The sequence below is a fragment of the Pholcus phalangioides genome, unplaced genomic scaffold (genome assembly GCF_987345545.1).
Source record: "Pholcus phalangioides strain wild (caught in Gottingen) unplaced genomic scaffold, Ppha-v1.0 ptg000020l_1, whole genome shotgun sequence".
NCBI lineage: Eukaryota > Metazoa > Arthropoda > Arachnida > Araneae > Pholcidae > Pholcus > Pholcus phalangioides.
In genome coordinates, this window is record NW_028301613.1 from 1,451,583 (window position 1) to 1,468,521 (window position 16,939).

The window sequence follows — 16,939 nt, forward strand, 5'->3', positions numbered from 1 at the left end:
AATTTTTTTTGTCCCGTCGGTATCTGCAAAAGAGGGTTTTACTATGTTCTAATTAAAAAAAAATCAGTGTTTTTCCAAGCTAGAACTTTGCTTTCACCAAAATAAAACTAAGCAATGTATTGACTAATATTATTACCAGATTGGCTGAAAAAAACAATAGATTCTTACCCAATCTTCCAAGTCTTCAACCGATACAAAAGAGAATTTATGAACTTTCCCTTTAAGTATCCATTTCTCTGTGTATACCAAAAGCACAGATCTGCTTCTGTCAATGTGTCGAGCAACACAAGTTATCTCATTCAAGTTCAGAAACAACTGAAATCCACAAAAGAACTGATTGTTATCAGTACACAGTGAAAATTAGATGAACCAATTTATTGAAATGTTTTGAGATAATCGCTCAAATAAAATACATTTTTCGCCACTCACTTTATCACTTTTATGGTGGCAGGTTAAAAAGCCTCTCTCTGCTCCTCTCTCGATTCCTTGTTGCTCCAGTTCCAACAGGCACTTCACCCACTGACATTTTTTATACCATTCGCCGCTTCCTGTTTTTACCCAGGTGCTCTGAAAATGTGAAAATTCTTCAAATAAAAACATAATTAACTGGCACAATAAAAACTATACCTTGGACATTTTCCAAAATATTTTGACACTTGCAACACTGGGTGCAAACTTTTTTTAGCTCGTGAGCAAAGATTTATTTTTACAGGCTGTATAAGGACTAACTTATGTCTTTGAGCGGCAAATATAAACATGTTTTAAAAAGTCTGTCCTTTTTCAAGTTCAGACATTTTCTCAAATTTCAAGTAAAATACTGGGAGAATGATTCAGAAATTTTGGTTATATATACCTTATATTGAACAGAAAACATAAAAGATGCTACACATAAGGCATACAGTCATGAAAATTCAGGAAGATATGCGCAATATTGTGAACTGCAATTTTGAAACTTGCTGAAAGTAACTGAATAATAAGGGATTTTCCACATGTTGGTATACGATTCTTTGCATTTTGGTATTTTCCTATACTGACAATTCATTATTTGAAATAGTTTAATCGTCATTCAAGCCCTTTTGCTGGATTCATTCAGCACGGATAAGCTTTTCATAAAATTAGGTTATGGAGTTATTGTTTCCAATCAACAATGGTAATTTTTTTGTCGAACTCAAGTTGCTAAAAAAATAAAAATAACGCAAGTTAAATTCTGGCATACGTTTTATTTTAGCATACAAAGAAAGAAAGTACACGCTTCTTATCAAAATTCTACCATAAAGCCTGGGTACATCTTTAGAATTGGCTCCACATTTCTTTTCACATTGCTCAGTAGACAGAATGGCAGTTCGAACCAGAAGTCAAGATCGTAAAAACAGCATCCATAGTGTGCTGACATTACGCCAGAATTTTAAAATTATGTTTTTGGTCTTCAAAGATTTATTGTATTACAATTTGGTTGATAGAAGCAAAGTCTGACAGCTTATTGAATTTTCCCAAACTAAATTTGCTTGTACAAAAACCACAATTTTTTCTCTCAAACTTTGAATTATCCAAACATTTGAAGAAAAAAAATTAATTAAACAAGAAATTTTAACAATAAATTTGATAGAAATCTCAAGGGGAGCTTGTAAAAGTTAGAATTACCCAAAATTCAAATTGACCAAGTTCGAATTAACCAAATTCCAGTGTATATGAAAAAAAGAACATCTAGGGAAAAAAGGAATATTTTGTTACTTTTTCAATCGCTCTGGGATATGAAGAGAACAATGATATTTCTCTACTTCCTCTAGCTTTGAATTTGTCTAGAAGATCACTGTACCATTTTTCACCAGGTCCTGTCAATCCTCTTGAGCGACCTGTAGGATACAAATACAAATCGATGAAGGATATCCACGTAAAAATGACAATAAAGATACCATCAAAACTAACAATAGATTGAAATTCAGATTTTTGGTATCACTAGGGCTAGGATTTTTATGATCTAAAAACCTACAAAATATTCTCCATAAAAAATGCATTTATGCCCTAAAAAAACTTATAATATGCCGTAAAAACCTAAAAAAATGTCTAGATAAATAGGCTGACCATATTTCTTCGAGAAAAATATGGAAATTACAAGAAATTACCAATCATTGTGCAAAATGATGCCAAAGGCAAACAAATAAAATAGCCAATCATTGCCAAAAACCATGCCAAAGGTAAGTAAAATTGTTGCTAATATGTCGAAACATTGACAATTGTTTGAAATGAAGCTAGTGAAGAGTGAACTTGGGGGGGGGGGATATTTCTTCATTGTTTTGCTGAAATATATAATAAAATATATGAAATTATAATATAATATAATGCTCTATAATATGAAAAATATACCTTAAAATCTAAAAATGATTACTTTAAAATTGCTGAAAATTATAAAAAATACCTTTAAATTGTTGTAGTTAATAAAAAAGCCTTAAAAATTAATAAAAATCATGAAGAAAATGCTCTATTGTGTAAAAATATTGTGCAAAAAAGTCATAGAAATCCAAGCCGTAAGTATCACCATATCACCAATTGACTGGTAAATAAAAATCCTGATGAATACTGCGGCCAAATATGGCACTACATGTTGAATAGATAAGTGGTTGAAGATATTAAATAGATAATTGCATCTGTCACTGAAGTCGAAAACTGTTTGACAATGAAGCAAGTAAGAATAAAAATTACCTTCAGAAAACCATGGTGGCATCATGTCCGCCTCCACCAAACAACCACTGCCACTTATCCAGTTCCAAGAGAACTCGTCATTCAAGACATTGACAACTTCACCAATGCCTTGGATATCACAGTCCCAAACCACACTCGAACTCTCTGGGTTATAAGAACCACCATTGATGCTACAGACTGATCTACGCTCTATAGCACTGTCAGTTTCTGAAGATGAATCAGCGTCAAAGCTTGTTGCACCATGCCTAACTGCTAGCTGAATGTCACTCTCAGAGGCTGTCCGTGAACTCACGTCAGACATCCTATTTTTTCTAAAATGTGGACTGGAAGTGACATCACTCTGGCTGCTTACTTTTCTTGAGCACAGACCAGGACTTTTGGAGGATGATTCGTCAGATGATTGAAATGTTTCTCTGTGAACAGAAAGGCTTGAATGAGAGCTGAGACTAGATGTACTAGACACACGATGCCGCATTTTGATTGGTGCTTCTATTGTTTTCCACGTTCGTCCACTGAGCTCAGTGAGGGTCACACCTGTCCTTATATACACTTTGTTGCCATCGACGCTGAGTGCCCATACCTAGAGTAATTTGAAAGAGAAAACTAACATTATTTCTGAAAATGAACAATAAAATAGAGGTGCTCATTAATTATTTTCACAATATAGTGAAACCTCACTACGACACCCAATACAACGATAATTTTCCGTATCTACTTTGACATTGCTTTCACTATAATGTTAAACTTCTCCCGATACAACGATATCCTCTAATATAACTCCCTCTATAACAATATTTTTTTTAGCTTTTGCACGGTTTCCATCTATATTTTTTCAAATTCTTTTCTTCAACGAATCTCTGTGAAACCGGTTTTGTTCGATTTTATTTCCCAGAATGCTTGTGGTGTGTTATTAGATTTTTTTAACCATCTTAACCCTCCCCTCATTCCCGACTACTCCCACAGATTTGCATTAGTTAGCTCTTTGAACAACCTTCTTTTTGAGTATTGCCCACAATACTTGCTGGGTATTGTCTGTCCTGCATACAAAAGGCTTCCTCATTATTTGAGAATAGCAGCACAATCTATCTGTTTGCCACTCACTGTAGTCGTATGTGGGTTTTCTTAAACAAATCTTGTACACTATCTTGTCCCTTTTTTGAGGATTTCGACTGTCTGGACTCCAAAAGCATTCCTTTCTGTCTTTTTTTTTTTCTCCAAGCACCCTAACCCTAAAATTCAACACCTTCTGCTGTGTTACAACAATGAAGTCTAGTGCTCCTGCTATATGACACAAAATCGCTGGGCAATAATTTTTCCGACTGGATAGGTTTTCAATAACAACTACAGTAGGCAATGTAGGTTTTCAATAACAACTCAAATGTTCAGTTAAGAGGGTCAAAACTAAGAAGTTCCGCCTTCAGTAGGATTCTTCCCTTGGTCACTATGCTGTATATAGGGAAAATTGACTTTCAGCATCTCTTGTTCGTAGTGATGCATGTTAACCAAACATATGAAAATGTTGGATTATTTCGGATGAACATTAGACAATATTCAGGTAGTTGAATAGAATTTTTGCTTTCAACATTTTACCTATTATTTTTTTTAATGTATATGTTTTTGTGTGTCAGAACAGATTAAATACAGATCAATTATAAATCAAAGAATAAATCATATATCAACAATATATATAGACGTTTCTTTACCAGTATCTTCAAATAAAATAGATATACAGGGATAAGATACATATTTCCCTCTAATTTTAGTCATTTACATTTCCATTGTCATAAATATATGTTTTTCTGTTCAAAGAAGAATCTTAAGATAAAACCTTTCAAATTATCGAGGAGAAACAAAGCAATGACTGCAAGAGCATGACTCAAGTTTTGGTTCAACCTTTATGATCTCAATCCATATGGTTGCTGCAGGAAGCAAGCATTAGTGTGTTGTAACTTGGGTGGATTTAATTTTATGGCTCAACACTGTATGTGCACATGCATGGCTGCACTTGTGACAGACATCAAAATAATTGTATCAAATTTCAGTAAGTATTCCAAAATAATAATAGTAAAAGCCGAAATAACCTGGTCATTGAGCCCAACGGTGACCATCAGCAAATTGTCTACCATCTGTATCCACCCACTTCCTGTTGCAAACATTTCTGAAGTTCCAGAGTTGACTCCTTTAACACCTTTGCGGAACCAAACCTGCAAACAGAATCCAGCAATCAGCACAATGTACATCCATTCCTACTAAGATTATTTCGAATTACGAAGAAATTTAACTTGGGTACATGTCAAACTCTTTTCAATACAATTTGCCAATAGCTTTAAATCCCGTTACAACACATACACATTTCTTTTTTTTACCAGCGTGAATGAGACATATGGCATACAAGGCAATAGTATATTCAGTGATTTTTCAGTGAATTTTCACTGTGAGTGCCGCCACCTCATGCACACAGTTTAGAGAAATATTGCATGAATGTTTGAGCATCACATTTCTCCAATTGTTTCTTCTGGAGATTGCATAAAAACTGGGGGGTTTTTTTTGGAAAGCCATATAAAACTTTGATCACTTCTTACAGAGCTGTATAGACGCTGTATAGAACAATAACTTCTTTGAGGGCTGTATAAAAACAGAATGATTTCTTGAAGGGTCATAAAAATGAGAAAAAGTAGGAAAACGTCGGACTAAAAAGTAGGATGGGGGAGGGTAACCCACTTATACAACACAATCATAGCATAATGGAAAAAAAAATCCGTAAAAAAAAAATTTTTTTTTAAATTTTGAATTAACTTTATCTCAGCCACCTCGTTGGGCATTTTGCCTGTTGTGGCGTTGTTTTTGTATTTCAGTCAAGCCAAAACAAAATGACAAATGACTTGGTTACAAAACCAATTTTTGGCCAAAACAGTGCACTAGCAACCACAGATAATTCTTTGCTGTCTCTCCTCATACATATTACATTCTTTTTTTTGGAGTCTTCCAAAGTGAAGAGCTTGTCAACTCTCTTCGACAAGGTACAGCAAATTTCGAAGATGTACGTTTTTTAAGAATGACGCAACTTCAAGACCACTTTCGAAAGCACAGTGCAAAATGTGTAAATTACAAGATCCGACGTAAATAAGGCAAGGTGAACCAGATAGTTTTACTGCGTTGTTCATCATTTTTTAAATTTTACTGTTTTGTTCACATTTTACTGTTCAATGCCAGTGTAATCATTTTTGACAAATGAAGCACTTCCATTTCTAGCTCTTTGCTGAGCATTGTAAATATTGTTTATGCCTCTTCATGCCTTAAAAATACAGAAGACAACTGAATGCTATTGGGTAGCATCAGAATCACCAAACCTAGAATAGGCCTATGTATCCAACTGCTGTGAAATGCAAACTGTTGTTTCACCTATTTGCACCATAATTTTGAATGATGAAAGTTACTGTCCAAGACCATGAAGTAATAAATACAAAATTATTTTTCCATCCAGACAGAAGTTTTTAATGACTACTATACTTGTTGAACCCTCAAACTAAGCAAATGAAAAATTAATCAATCAAATGGTCCACATACACCCCCCCCCCCCTCCAAATTACCTTAAAAATGATATAATTTCTGCTCTGGCAGAATCATTAATTGCATTCTCCAACATTTGTAATATTTGGCAATATATCAATAATTTCCTGCTCAATTAAAATCAATTACACAAATTTTGTCGATAGGATTTGGCAAAAAAAGTAGGAAAAGTACGACAAAAGTAGGACATTTTACCAAAAAGTAGGAAAAGTAGGATGAGTGGGAGCCCTGAATCATGCTAAATCTGAAATTTTACAATCATGTTTTCTCAAGGATAAAGAAAAAGTTATTGACTTTTTCAATTAGAAAAAAAATTTTATGTGAAAAGTGAGGATGTTCATACTGTCTTGTTTTGGGTGACAGCCCACACAACATTCATTCCGACACTCATTTGCATCAGCTTCTCTCCGTCTGGTGGATCCACATTCACCCAGGAAGTACCTGAAATTGATGACAAAATGATAGCTTCAATAAAGCTATATATAATGTTTGTTTATTTTTTATAAACTGCAAATGCTTTCAAGATTTTTTAATACATGAATGCTTTCATAAAAGGTTGAGAAACCATTATGGTTCTCATTGCTAAAATTTATCTGATTGTTAAAATCAATCACATGATTTTTTTTTTGTTCATTGAAACACTGGAAGGTAATACAACTGAATCAAGATAACGTCCAATATCTTTTTATAATTCTAAAATTCCAAGTTTTCATTTGGTTTCCAGAACTCTAATCTTATAGAAAAGTTTGATGAGGATGATGGTAAGTTTTTGTCGGCAGCTGTGTATTCGATTGGTTGACATTTGAGTGTATGAGAATTCAATGGTATGTAAATACTGTTTCTAAAGTAGCCGATTAGGTTTTCGGACTGTTGTTCGATGGATGATATTCTCTTGGGCTAAGAAGCCATTGTGAGTTGGAGACAAAGTCTACATACACAAAACTATGTGATAAATATTTAGAATCAAAAGAGCATGAGTGAAACTTCAGATTTGGCCAAACAGATAAGTCTGCAGTCGCACAGCCTCCTCATAATAATCAACTATCAAATTCAAAGAAAATAAAGTTTTATCTGGAGAAGATTAATTTTTCCCCCAGTTATACAAAGGAGTAGAGATGTAAAATTATCGAGAAAAATCTTTTGGAGATTATTCTCATCAAGGAGAATATTCGAGAATATTCTCTGGTAGGACTACTATTATAAATAACTTGAGAATATTCTCCTGTTATTTATAATACAGTTACATATATCCTTGAGAATATTCTCTGGAAGGACTACTTTCATAAATTACTGGGGAATATTCTTATAGAAAATAATAAGAATTATTCTGAAGTTATTAATAATAGTCCTCCCAGAGAATATTCTTCAGTTACTGAAATCTTTCCAGAGAGTATTATCAAGAATATATGTAACAACATGTATTAGAATAAATAATCTCAATAAATAACTTGAGACTAATTATTATTTTTGATAAGAATATTCTCTAATAATTTATAATAGTAATCCTCTGTTCCCATCAAGAAGATGGGAATATTGAAGTTTGTAGACACCACAATATTAAAGTTTAAAAGCAAGAAAATTAAACCAGCAAGGCTGAATGGCACAACTTTAAAAGAAATGTGAGTGATACAGACTTTAAGTGTATGTGCATTGAAGAAAACAACAGTTCTGTATCTTAGAATGAAGGTGATTATATAAGAATAGCTTACTTTGTCTATCAACTTTGATTTAAATTCTTTTGTTGTAAACTTATTTCTGAAAATTTATCTAATTTTAAAATATTTACTTTAAGGTTTTAATCTAAATGTTTCTAAAATCTTTATAACCAAACTCTTTTAAAACCTCTCATCAGAATATTCTCGAACTAAAAGTTGTCATTGGTGGATGACAACTAAAAGTTGTCAATACCAAAAATTGTTTTATTGTAAATGTTTCAGGCAATGAAAACTGATTTATATTTCACAATATAAACAAAATTAGTAAAAAAATTTAAATTATTTGAAAGAAAAATGAATATTCTCGATTATTCTCCAATTTTTACAGCCAGGAAAATATTTTCAGAATATTCTCGTTCTCCGAGAATATTCTCACCTCACATCTCTACAAAGAAGAAACAGAAATTTTCAAACACACCCTTTCTCAATTGCTACAACAAGAAAGAAAGAAAAATAAAGTTAACTTGGATCCCTGTTTTGAAGAACGCAAGACACTTTCTGCTCCTATTACTTCAGCAAACACCAACTCCAGCCATATCGCTATATTGGAATTTACTGACATTAATAAGGTGGGTTGAAAATAAAGGCACTGTCTATCAGTGGTCGCTTCAAGCTCATTAGGGAAAATACCTTTTCTATATCCTCCCTCAGGTTTGAACCTGGGACCCGGACAGCAACCTCCACGGTGGTAGACCATCTTACTACCACGCCACTCGGGCACTGCTCCATGGCTGACATCATAATGAAGAAAAATAGACCAATTTAATTGGCTACATGCTAAAACAATCAATCGCAGCAAGTCAAGTCCCCTTCAGCCAAAGTCAGTCCAAAACTAGCAACATTTGTCTTTGATTCATTCAGTATAGGTCAGCATTAATATTTGTGACTGTTCTGTCTGCTTCAGTCAAATTCCTCTAATGTCTCCTGAAATCCATCTAATATCTATACCTCTACTGCTACCATTGAAGAAAAATTGGATTCAAACTCACCACAGCTCTTTAACCGGAAATCAAAATCTGATCCTCGTATGTATAATATTGGGAAGTGCTGAAACAACATTTCATCCAGAGAAATGGAATGAAGCACCAGTGCCCAATTTTATACGTCTAGAGGGTTGTATGTGTAATATTTTGTTGGGCGGCAGGCACAAATGTCCAGATGTATTGCTAAAAGGTGCTACTTCATTAATTGTAACAGAGTAACTTTTTAGTCGCTCCTGAACACCTAGAAAAATTGTGTGTAGCATCTGGTTGGGAATTGGGAACCACAGCACTAAAGAATGATATCCAGCTTTATAACCACTGGCATTCAGGTAATAAGAAATTATAAAGGTTTCAATAAAACTAATATGTGACGTGATCAGCTGCATAAAATAATCCTCAATATTCCAATTTACCCATAGCATTTTCCCGGGTGACTCCATTTCGAACCAGAGCATCTCCAGCCCACGAGAGAGCCCAGACAAGACCAGTTGGACCAACAGATACTTGGAACACTTCACACTGTTCTGGTGTTTCGACTGGAACCCATCCAGTACCTTCAGGGCAACTATTTGTTACCCCATACCGAAACAGGACCTGAAAAAAAAAGTTGTCATTGAGCTGATTTGTTAAAAATATTGGAAAATAGATAGATATATTAAATACTTACTAAGATATAAGCGTTACAGTACACTAAATGTCTCAATTTGGGAAAACTTTAATGCAAAAAAAGGGGAGGGGAACTTGCCCCACACACACACACAATGCAGCATAAGAATATTTTATTAAAACTCACTCGTCCAAGAACAGTTACAGCCCACACAGAGTATTTGTCTGAGTCGCCACCAGGGATATCTTGTCCACTAACAGAAACATCAATTAATGGCTCCTTAACTGGGTCATCATGAACACTAGCTATCTGTGGGAATGAATAAATTGATTGAAACATCCATCGATAAAAATAATGAGCACATTCAGCCTTAATCGCTAAATGTAATTTTCTATCAGAAAAACTAACTTACCTTCGCCCATCTATTCAGTGCAGCATAACGTCTATAACGTATCCATTTTCTCCTACGTACAAGACACCATGCTTTGTTAGGACTATAGGTTGCAGGAAAGTCGACGGCATATGTCCAGCCCTTTCGAAAGAAGAATCACAAAATATATAAAATTGGTACCAATGCCGCCATTACTCATGTTCCATTCACAAACACTTAAGGGAAATTAATTGTTCACCATATGCTTTACGTGCATACCTTAGTGTCAAATTCGAAATAAGAATTATTTGAAAATTAAGACTAATTTTAAAATACACACTTGCATTGTAAACATTCACATATACACATATAAGTGTGCAAACATACTTCAGGTTCCAGTGGCTGTCCCTCTAGATTATCTTCAATATGCCAGTCCCCCTCCCATTGCCAGTTTTCAGATGGCAACTTGAAACTCTTCAAGGGTAAGGCCACCAAACCATCGGCACTGCTCCAGCAGGGTCTGTCAGTGGGTAATAGCTTTGAACTGAATCCATGGAAAGGATTCCACCTCTAAAAAAAATAGAAGCATTTATTTGAGAACGGATATCGAAGACGGTGAGATCAATCTCACAAGTCATTTCAGCAAAACCATGTAATTTATAAAGCATCATTACAGCAGTGAAACGTTGGGCACATAAAATTTATTTACCTAAATCAGGGTCTTCAACCTGACAGGAGCACTGCCCATGCTTATCATCAATCAGATAGCACCCCACTTATGGCAAGAGTGCTCAGCCTTTAGAAAAGTGTGGGCTACTAGAAGAGCATTGGTTTAAAAGCGCATCGTGGGCAAAATAAGTGATCTGTTAATGAGCTGCGGGTCACTTGAGTGATCTGATAATTTGCCACAGGTAACTTGACCTTGGGTCACCTAAGTGATTTGTAAATGTGCTGCTTAGTTCATTTTCAAAAAACTGGGGTTTGAGGTCGGGACCACATCAGGCCCCACGCACCAAGAGTTGAGCATGCATACCTTTTGGTAACATTTACATATGTATGCTTGAAATCTGCATAATCTTAATTTTTGAATGTAATTTTTACAGTGTATTTAACCGAAGAGTTGATCAAATTCTCGTAAGCATGAAACTTGGAATGAGCATTGAGCACTCTTGGTGCTTCAGGGAGCACCATGGTGCTCACAAGCAACAGGTTAAAGATGGCTAATCTAAATATTAATCTTCTAGTTACTCACTCTCACACAGATTCTGGATAATTTTGGAAATCTATGTATCAAAAAAATTATACTCAAGTTTGTTAAGTTATTTATTTATTTATTCAATATTGTTTGGCCAAGGCCTATACACGAGGCCTATATCCTCAAGCTAACTTGAAGATTGCCATTGGGAAGGGCAGCACAGTATCCACCAATCCAGTCATGCGAAATCCAGTGGAATTAGATGGCTTTTTCTCAGCCCAAGATATCAAGGAAACATTTTATTTTCTGGATATTATGCTGAGGTGAACTCAGACAGAAAAATCATCTTGTCTCCACCGGGACTCGAACCCAGGCTCTCTTGCCGTCCCACCTGGGGGGCCAATTCCTGAAGTTAAGAGAGGCTACTAATGTCTCTACTTCAGTGCCTCAAGCCACAGTGCATGAAATAAGGAAGGCCGGGCCGTGTCTCCAGTGTAGATGGTAGCATGCTTGCCCGGTATGCAAGAGGGCCCGGGTTCGAGTCCCAGCAGAGACAAGATAACTTTTCTTTCTGAGTATACCTCAGCATAATATTCAGAAAATAAAATATTTATTTTACAGTGGAATTATTTCATTAAATTAGTTAAACATACACAGTGAAACTCCATATCAGGAGTCTTCAGCCCATGGCCTGCTGAGCTTTTTGCTGTGGCCCCAAACAACCATTTTCAGAAAATAGCTATTTCACATAGAAAAATGATTAAATCCCAAAAACAAAAAAACAGAAATTTTGCGAAAGAGCCTCTATCCACTGAAATCTGTACTACTGTATACGATTCAATAGTAACGAATTTGATACATTAAAAGAGCCGTCGTGACGAATTTGGGGAACCCGGAGCCAAAACAGTTTTTGAGGCCTATGATTTCATATAAGCCGCACATTTCAAGAGGCCGAATTCAGCATTGGATAGGTCATACATAATTACAGAATTTACAGAAATGCTAAAAAATCTCTTCCATGAAAGAAATAATTTTAGACTTAATGACTTTCGCAATCGATGAAAATCTACAGTTAATAAAAAATAGTTTCAGAATTTCAGAAAGAAATAATTGCAGAACCACTGATAAAAATAATTTCAGAATTGTTAGGAGTAATCTCAGAATTGTTAGAAGTAATGATTCATGAAAAAAATTAAGAATTAAAAATTTTTGAAAGAAATAATTTCATAGTTAATGAAAATTTAAAATTAATGAAAAAAATAATTTCAGAATTATCCAGTAAATTTCAGATTTAATAAAAGAAAGAATTAATTAATGAAAGGAAATTATTTTTGGAGATCTCTGTTTAATAACCAAGAATACCACAATATGACTTGGTGGCCCGCAGGCTTCATGGAAAGTTTAATTTGGCCCGCATTGTCTGAAAGGTTGAAGATCCCTGCTTTAGATTGTGAGACACTTACTGTTAAAACAAGGGTGCTTTAAAAAAATTTCTGCCAACAGGAATTCATTTGTTATGTCTCCCTTCAGAAATATTTTAGCTTAAAATTTCTCTTGAAACTAAAACTCAAATTTCAGTCATTTTCGTAACCATTTGCCTTCGAATTCAGTGGATTTTGAACAGAGAATATGTTAGCTGCCCATTTAAAAAAATTACTTGTGGTTGTTGAGCACATTATTAGGTACACCTTGGTTTTCGTTGACTTCGGTTATCGTCAGTTTCGATTTCCATCAATTTTTTCCGTGAAAAATTTGTCTCGGTTTTCATCAGTTGCCTAGGATTTCATCTGCCTGACAGGCCAAATGAACAGGGAGCCGCAATCCAAAATAAGTTCAATTATGGAATCAATAATTCCCTGGACGAATCATGCTGATCCCTTGGGAATACGTGAGGACCACATTATTTATTAAACAATAAAAAAATATATATGGCAAAAAAAAAGATGCTAATATAGCGAAAGGTGTAAATGTGCTAACGAAACAGAGATCGCAAGCAATTAAAGATGTCGAACAGTTACTATTAATTTGGATCAATCAAAACAATTGCATGGTGGTGATGATGGTTACATGGCAATATCAGTTAGTGGCCCCAGATAGTCAGTGCCGTCTTAACACATGGGCCCGGGGGCCTCAAGAGAAGAGGGGCCTCACAAAAATGAGATTCGGTTGACATTTTCTAGAATTTACCAGGTAGTGCCTCAGAAAAACCACTTGGCCCAGGGGCCCATGATATTCTTAAGACGGCCTTGCAGATAGTGCCTTGATATCTAAGATCCTTGTGTGGAAGGGGGGGGGGATTCCCCTTCCAAGCAATAATATTTGCACTTCTCTCTCGCCTTACCTTGCCATCTTTCATACATCAAAAAGTCTTCAGTAAGGTATAAAAATGTGAATTCCATGTTAAATGTTCATTTATTCTTTCATTAGTCTTTTATATTGATTTCTTATTGTGTTTATAGTATTAAACACTAAATTTATTCCCTATAAAAGGTGTTCTTGGTACTATTTTGGAGTGATTTACATTGATTCATGTGGAAATAATTGCCTCGGTTTTCTCATCGGTTTCAGATTTCGCTTATTGATTTCTAACAGATTATCCACGAAAACTGAGGCATCACTGTTTTTCTATCAATGATTTTATCTTAAATCAAACCATTCAATCACACACACACAAAATAAAAAATAGATTAAATAAAGTGAAAAAAACCCGTAAAACCCAAACGAATAAAAAACAAATACCTCATTTTCATAAGTAACAACTTTACAGCGAATCGGAACGTCTCTAGCTGGAACATACAGATAAATCTGATGATCGCTACTGATTGCCCAGGTGAAAAACTCATTGGCTGAGACCCTCTTTATATCAACACCACGGTAAATCAACTCTTCCCATTGGTGAGATGCAGTTGATAATACGAATACTCTTCCGAGGCTATTTACACTCCAGAAAGAAGACATTTGACTTTTCTTCTGAACATAATCTACAAGATAAGCAATTCAAAGCAGAACATTATTAGCATAAAATTGGCATTTCTAAAGGCAAGTGATATTCTTCTCAACATCCAAACTTTATTTGCAAGGGAGGGAGGGTCTTCCTATATATATATATATATATATATATATATATAGATGAGTACTACAAATCCACATACAGCCAGGAACATTTGACCTACTAAACCACACATGCACCTCGTCCACATTCCTCTGCCGAACTTCTAACAAACTGGTACATGTTGGAATGTGTGTGTATGTATAATGAACCTTTCCATAAAGTTTGTTTCAGTGTAATGCTGTCATCTGCCACCAATTTTTCACACTAGGACTGAATAATGTTATCATTGTAGGCCTGTTGTTCTCTGAGGTGAGACTTTTTAACGGGGAGATCGGCCCGTATTTGCACCTTAGTTCCCTTGCTAAAGTGCTACCATCTGCCACCTATTTTTCACAAGCTGTGAGTGAAATGTAATGATTGAATATTTGTACCATTGTATGCGGCTGCTCTCTGTGATGAGAATTTTTTTTACTGGGAGATCGGCTCTCATTCCCGCTTTGACGTTGGGAACTACAGAAAACCACCACTGTGGTGAAGGTTCCAACATTGATGTGGAGGGTCGAAGAATTTTTTAGATATGGATCGTGACCATAAGTCGTTTCGCAGAGGCTGTACTAATCTACAGTCAACCCTCCGTATTCGCTGGAGGTGACAGCGAATACAGGAAATCTGCGAATAACCGAAACCATATTTTTTTTCTCGTACATCTCGTTTATCGAGCAGCATGAGAAGAGCAGAGTAACACAGAGGTATAGGGGAATGTAAAAGAGAGTGCAGCGACTGTTGGTGATGTTTTCTGAAAGAACATTGTGATTTCTGTTTGCCGTTTCTTCTTCATACCATCAAGTATGTTGAAGTATGTTGACAAGGCTTTCTCTACCAATTTTTCTACATGTGAAGAGCGTACTATATAGGGATCTGTCATGACAACAATCTTTGCTGATTTGAACGTGCGAAGCCCTTCTGTTATGTTGCTCACGGTGAAAACTTGTCTTCTACTTCTTTATCTTGATCTTCTTCATCTGGTATTGCTTCAGTTTCAGGAGCAGTCAACTGCATTAATTGCTCCTCTCTATCAATAACTCTGAATTGCTATTAATTAGCTGTTCAACTTCTATAATCCATATCACTGAACCCTTCTCCACCCACCTGTTTTGCTAACGTGACAATGTCTTTTATAGTCTCTTCAGTTGGCGCTGTAGAACTGATTATGTTCTTTAGCCCACATTGTGGAAAAGTGTTTATTTAACCCAAGGTGACTATTTCTCTCTTGGGAGCTGCCACGGCTCTAGTGATGACAGTAATGCCATTCTAACATGCACAACTCAAATTTTGTAAACAAAACACATGAATGACGATTTCTGAGTGTTGCAAAAAAAAGTCCAATGAAGGGGGAGGGGGGGGGGGGGGAACAGACGCAGACCTCTGGGTTGCCATATTTTTTAACATCTTTCCAGTTTTCGCTGGGTGATACCAGGTGACGCTAGCTTTGCCAAACAAGATTTTTCTTTTGTTCACCCCGCGTTTTTTCATAAATTCAAAACAGCCGTTGCTCCATTTCCATATTCCTCCCTTCTGTAGCTCGCGTCATTTGGATTATTATCTACTGCTCAGGTTGTATCATACTAGATTCATCGAAAGACTGGTTATTTGTGGAGATGAAGATTACAAGGAAGAAAATTCATCACTGCCCCCACGGGGACTCGAACCCCGGTCTCTCGCTTGCCGGACGAGTGCTCTACCATCTAAGCTATGGAAGCAGATAGAATATTTCAACCTTGGAGCGTATATATATATGTTGAAAGGCACCATACATGGACGGCGTCAACAATCAACTAATAGCTCGTGAATGACAAAGGCCAACCAGATGGCCATATGCATATAGAAACAATTCTATATGTATCATACTGTTTTATTATTTCGTTATATTTATTACTTACTCATCCATTGTCATGCCTTCTGTCTTACCGGTTTATTATTTAAAATGAACCCAGTGAATTTTTCATGCCCGGAATTCCTTATGCCCCAATCCGTTTATTATTAAAAAAGGGTCCGGGTTTTAGTTTTTAATACATAGAATATTTATTTATTCAACCACTGTTTTTATTGACAGAACCCAGAGGAACTTTCGCCCCGATCCGTTTATTATTTAAAAAATGGTCCAGGTGTAATTTTTTTTTATTTTTATGTTTGGGGGTTTCTATTATGTTTTGCACGCTGATGATTTTTTTTTTTTCGGCGTCCGTAGTGTCTGACGGCCTTGGCGACTTTTCGTCGGGCCATCAGACATGTTTTTGGTCATTTTAAAATCAGTTTCATACAAAATTTTGTGTATTTACTTAATTTATGAAATATAAATGTGCTTTGAATATTGAAAATCTAGTTGAAATCCCTTACCACAAATGCAATGATTTCTCTCTTCCCAGTGCGTGTGCGCACATTTGATACATTTCAATCAAAACTCTTCATTGAAAGTGAACTCTTCATCAGCTGCTTAAGGGGCGACTTGTCCTGGAAATGAGTGTAAACAAACAACGTCATATCCAATGATGATGTCATAACTAGACCATACGTCCGGTATTTCCCGGGACAGTCCCGGTATTTTCTGTTTTTTTTGGCAAAAATGTCCCGGTTTTTCCCGTATTTCACACGAAGCCCACTTGAATTTTTATTCTTTATTGAACTCAAAGATTGAAACTATTTTTCAACTCATCAATTATATTATGATAATTACAACTATAAATAAG

General features: G+C 35.5%; 1 protein-coding gene and 1 non-coding gene across 3 annotated transcripts in view; both read right to left on the bottom strand.

Annotated features, from left to right (window-relative positions):
- LOC149070727 (tectonin beta-propeller repeat-containing protein 1-like) overlaps positions 1–16,708 on the bottom strand; it is a 39,421-nt gene extending 22,713 nt beyond the window's left edge. For both annotated transcript variants that reach the window (XM_089248317.1, XM_089248315.1), the window contains exons 1-12: positions 16,590–16,708; positions 13,880–14,121; positions 10,333–10,515; positions 9,988–10,107; positions 9,762–9,884; positions 9,382–9,562; positions 6,614–6,711; positions 4,782–4,904; positions 2,701–3,280; positions 1,732–1,853; positions 430–567; positions 169–315 (exon numbers count right to left, since the gene is read on the bottom strand). In XM_089248317.1, coding sequence (XP_089104443.1) covers positions 169–315; positions 430–567; positions 1,732–1,853; positions 2,701–3,280; positions 4,782–4,904; positions 6,614–6,711; positions 9,382–9,562; positions 9,762–9,884; positions 9,988–10,107; positions 10,333–10,515; positions 13,880–14,098 — 2,034 coding nt within the window. In that variant the 5' untranslated portion in view covers positions 14,099–14,121; positions 16,590–16,708. The remainder of the gene's footprint in view (positions 1–168; positions 316–429; positions 568–1,731; positions 1,854–2,700; positions 3,281–4,781; positions 4,905–6,613; positions 6,712–9,381; positions 9,563–9,761; positions 9,885–9,987; positions 10,108–10,332; positions 10,516–13,879; positions 14,122–16,589) is intronic.
- TRNAA-GGC (transfer RNA alanine (anticodon GGC)) lies at positions 15,881–15,952 on the bottom strand. The gene has a single exon. It is a non-coding gene; the product is annotated as a tRNA-Ala (tRNA).
- Positions 16,709–16,939: the final 231 nt, after the last annotated feature.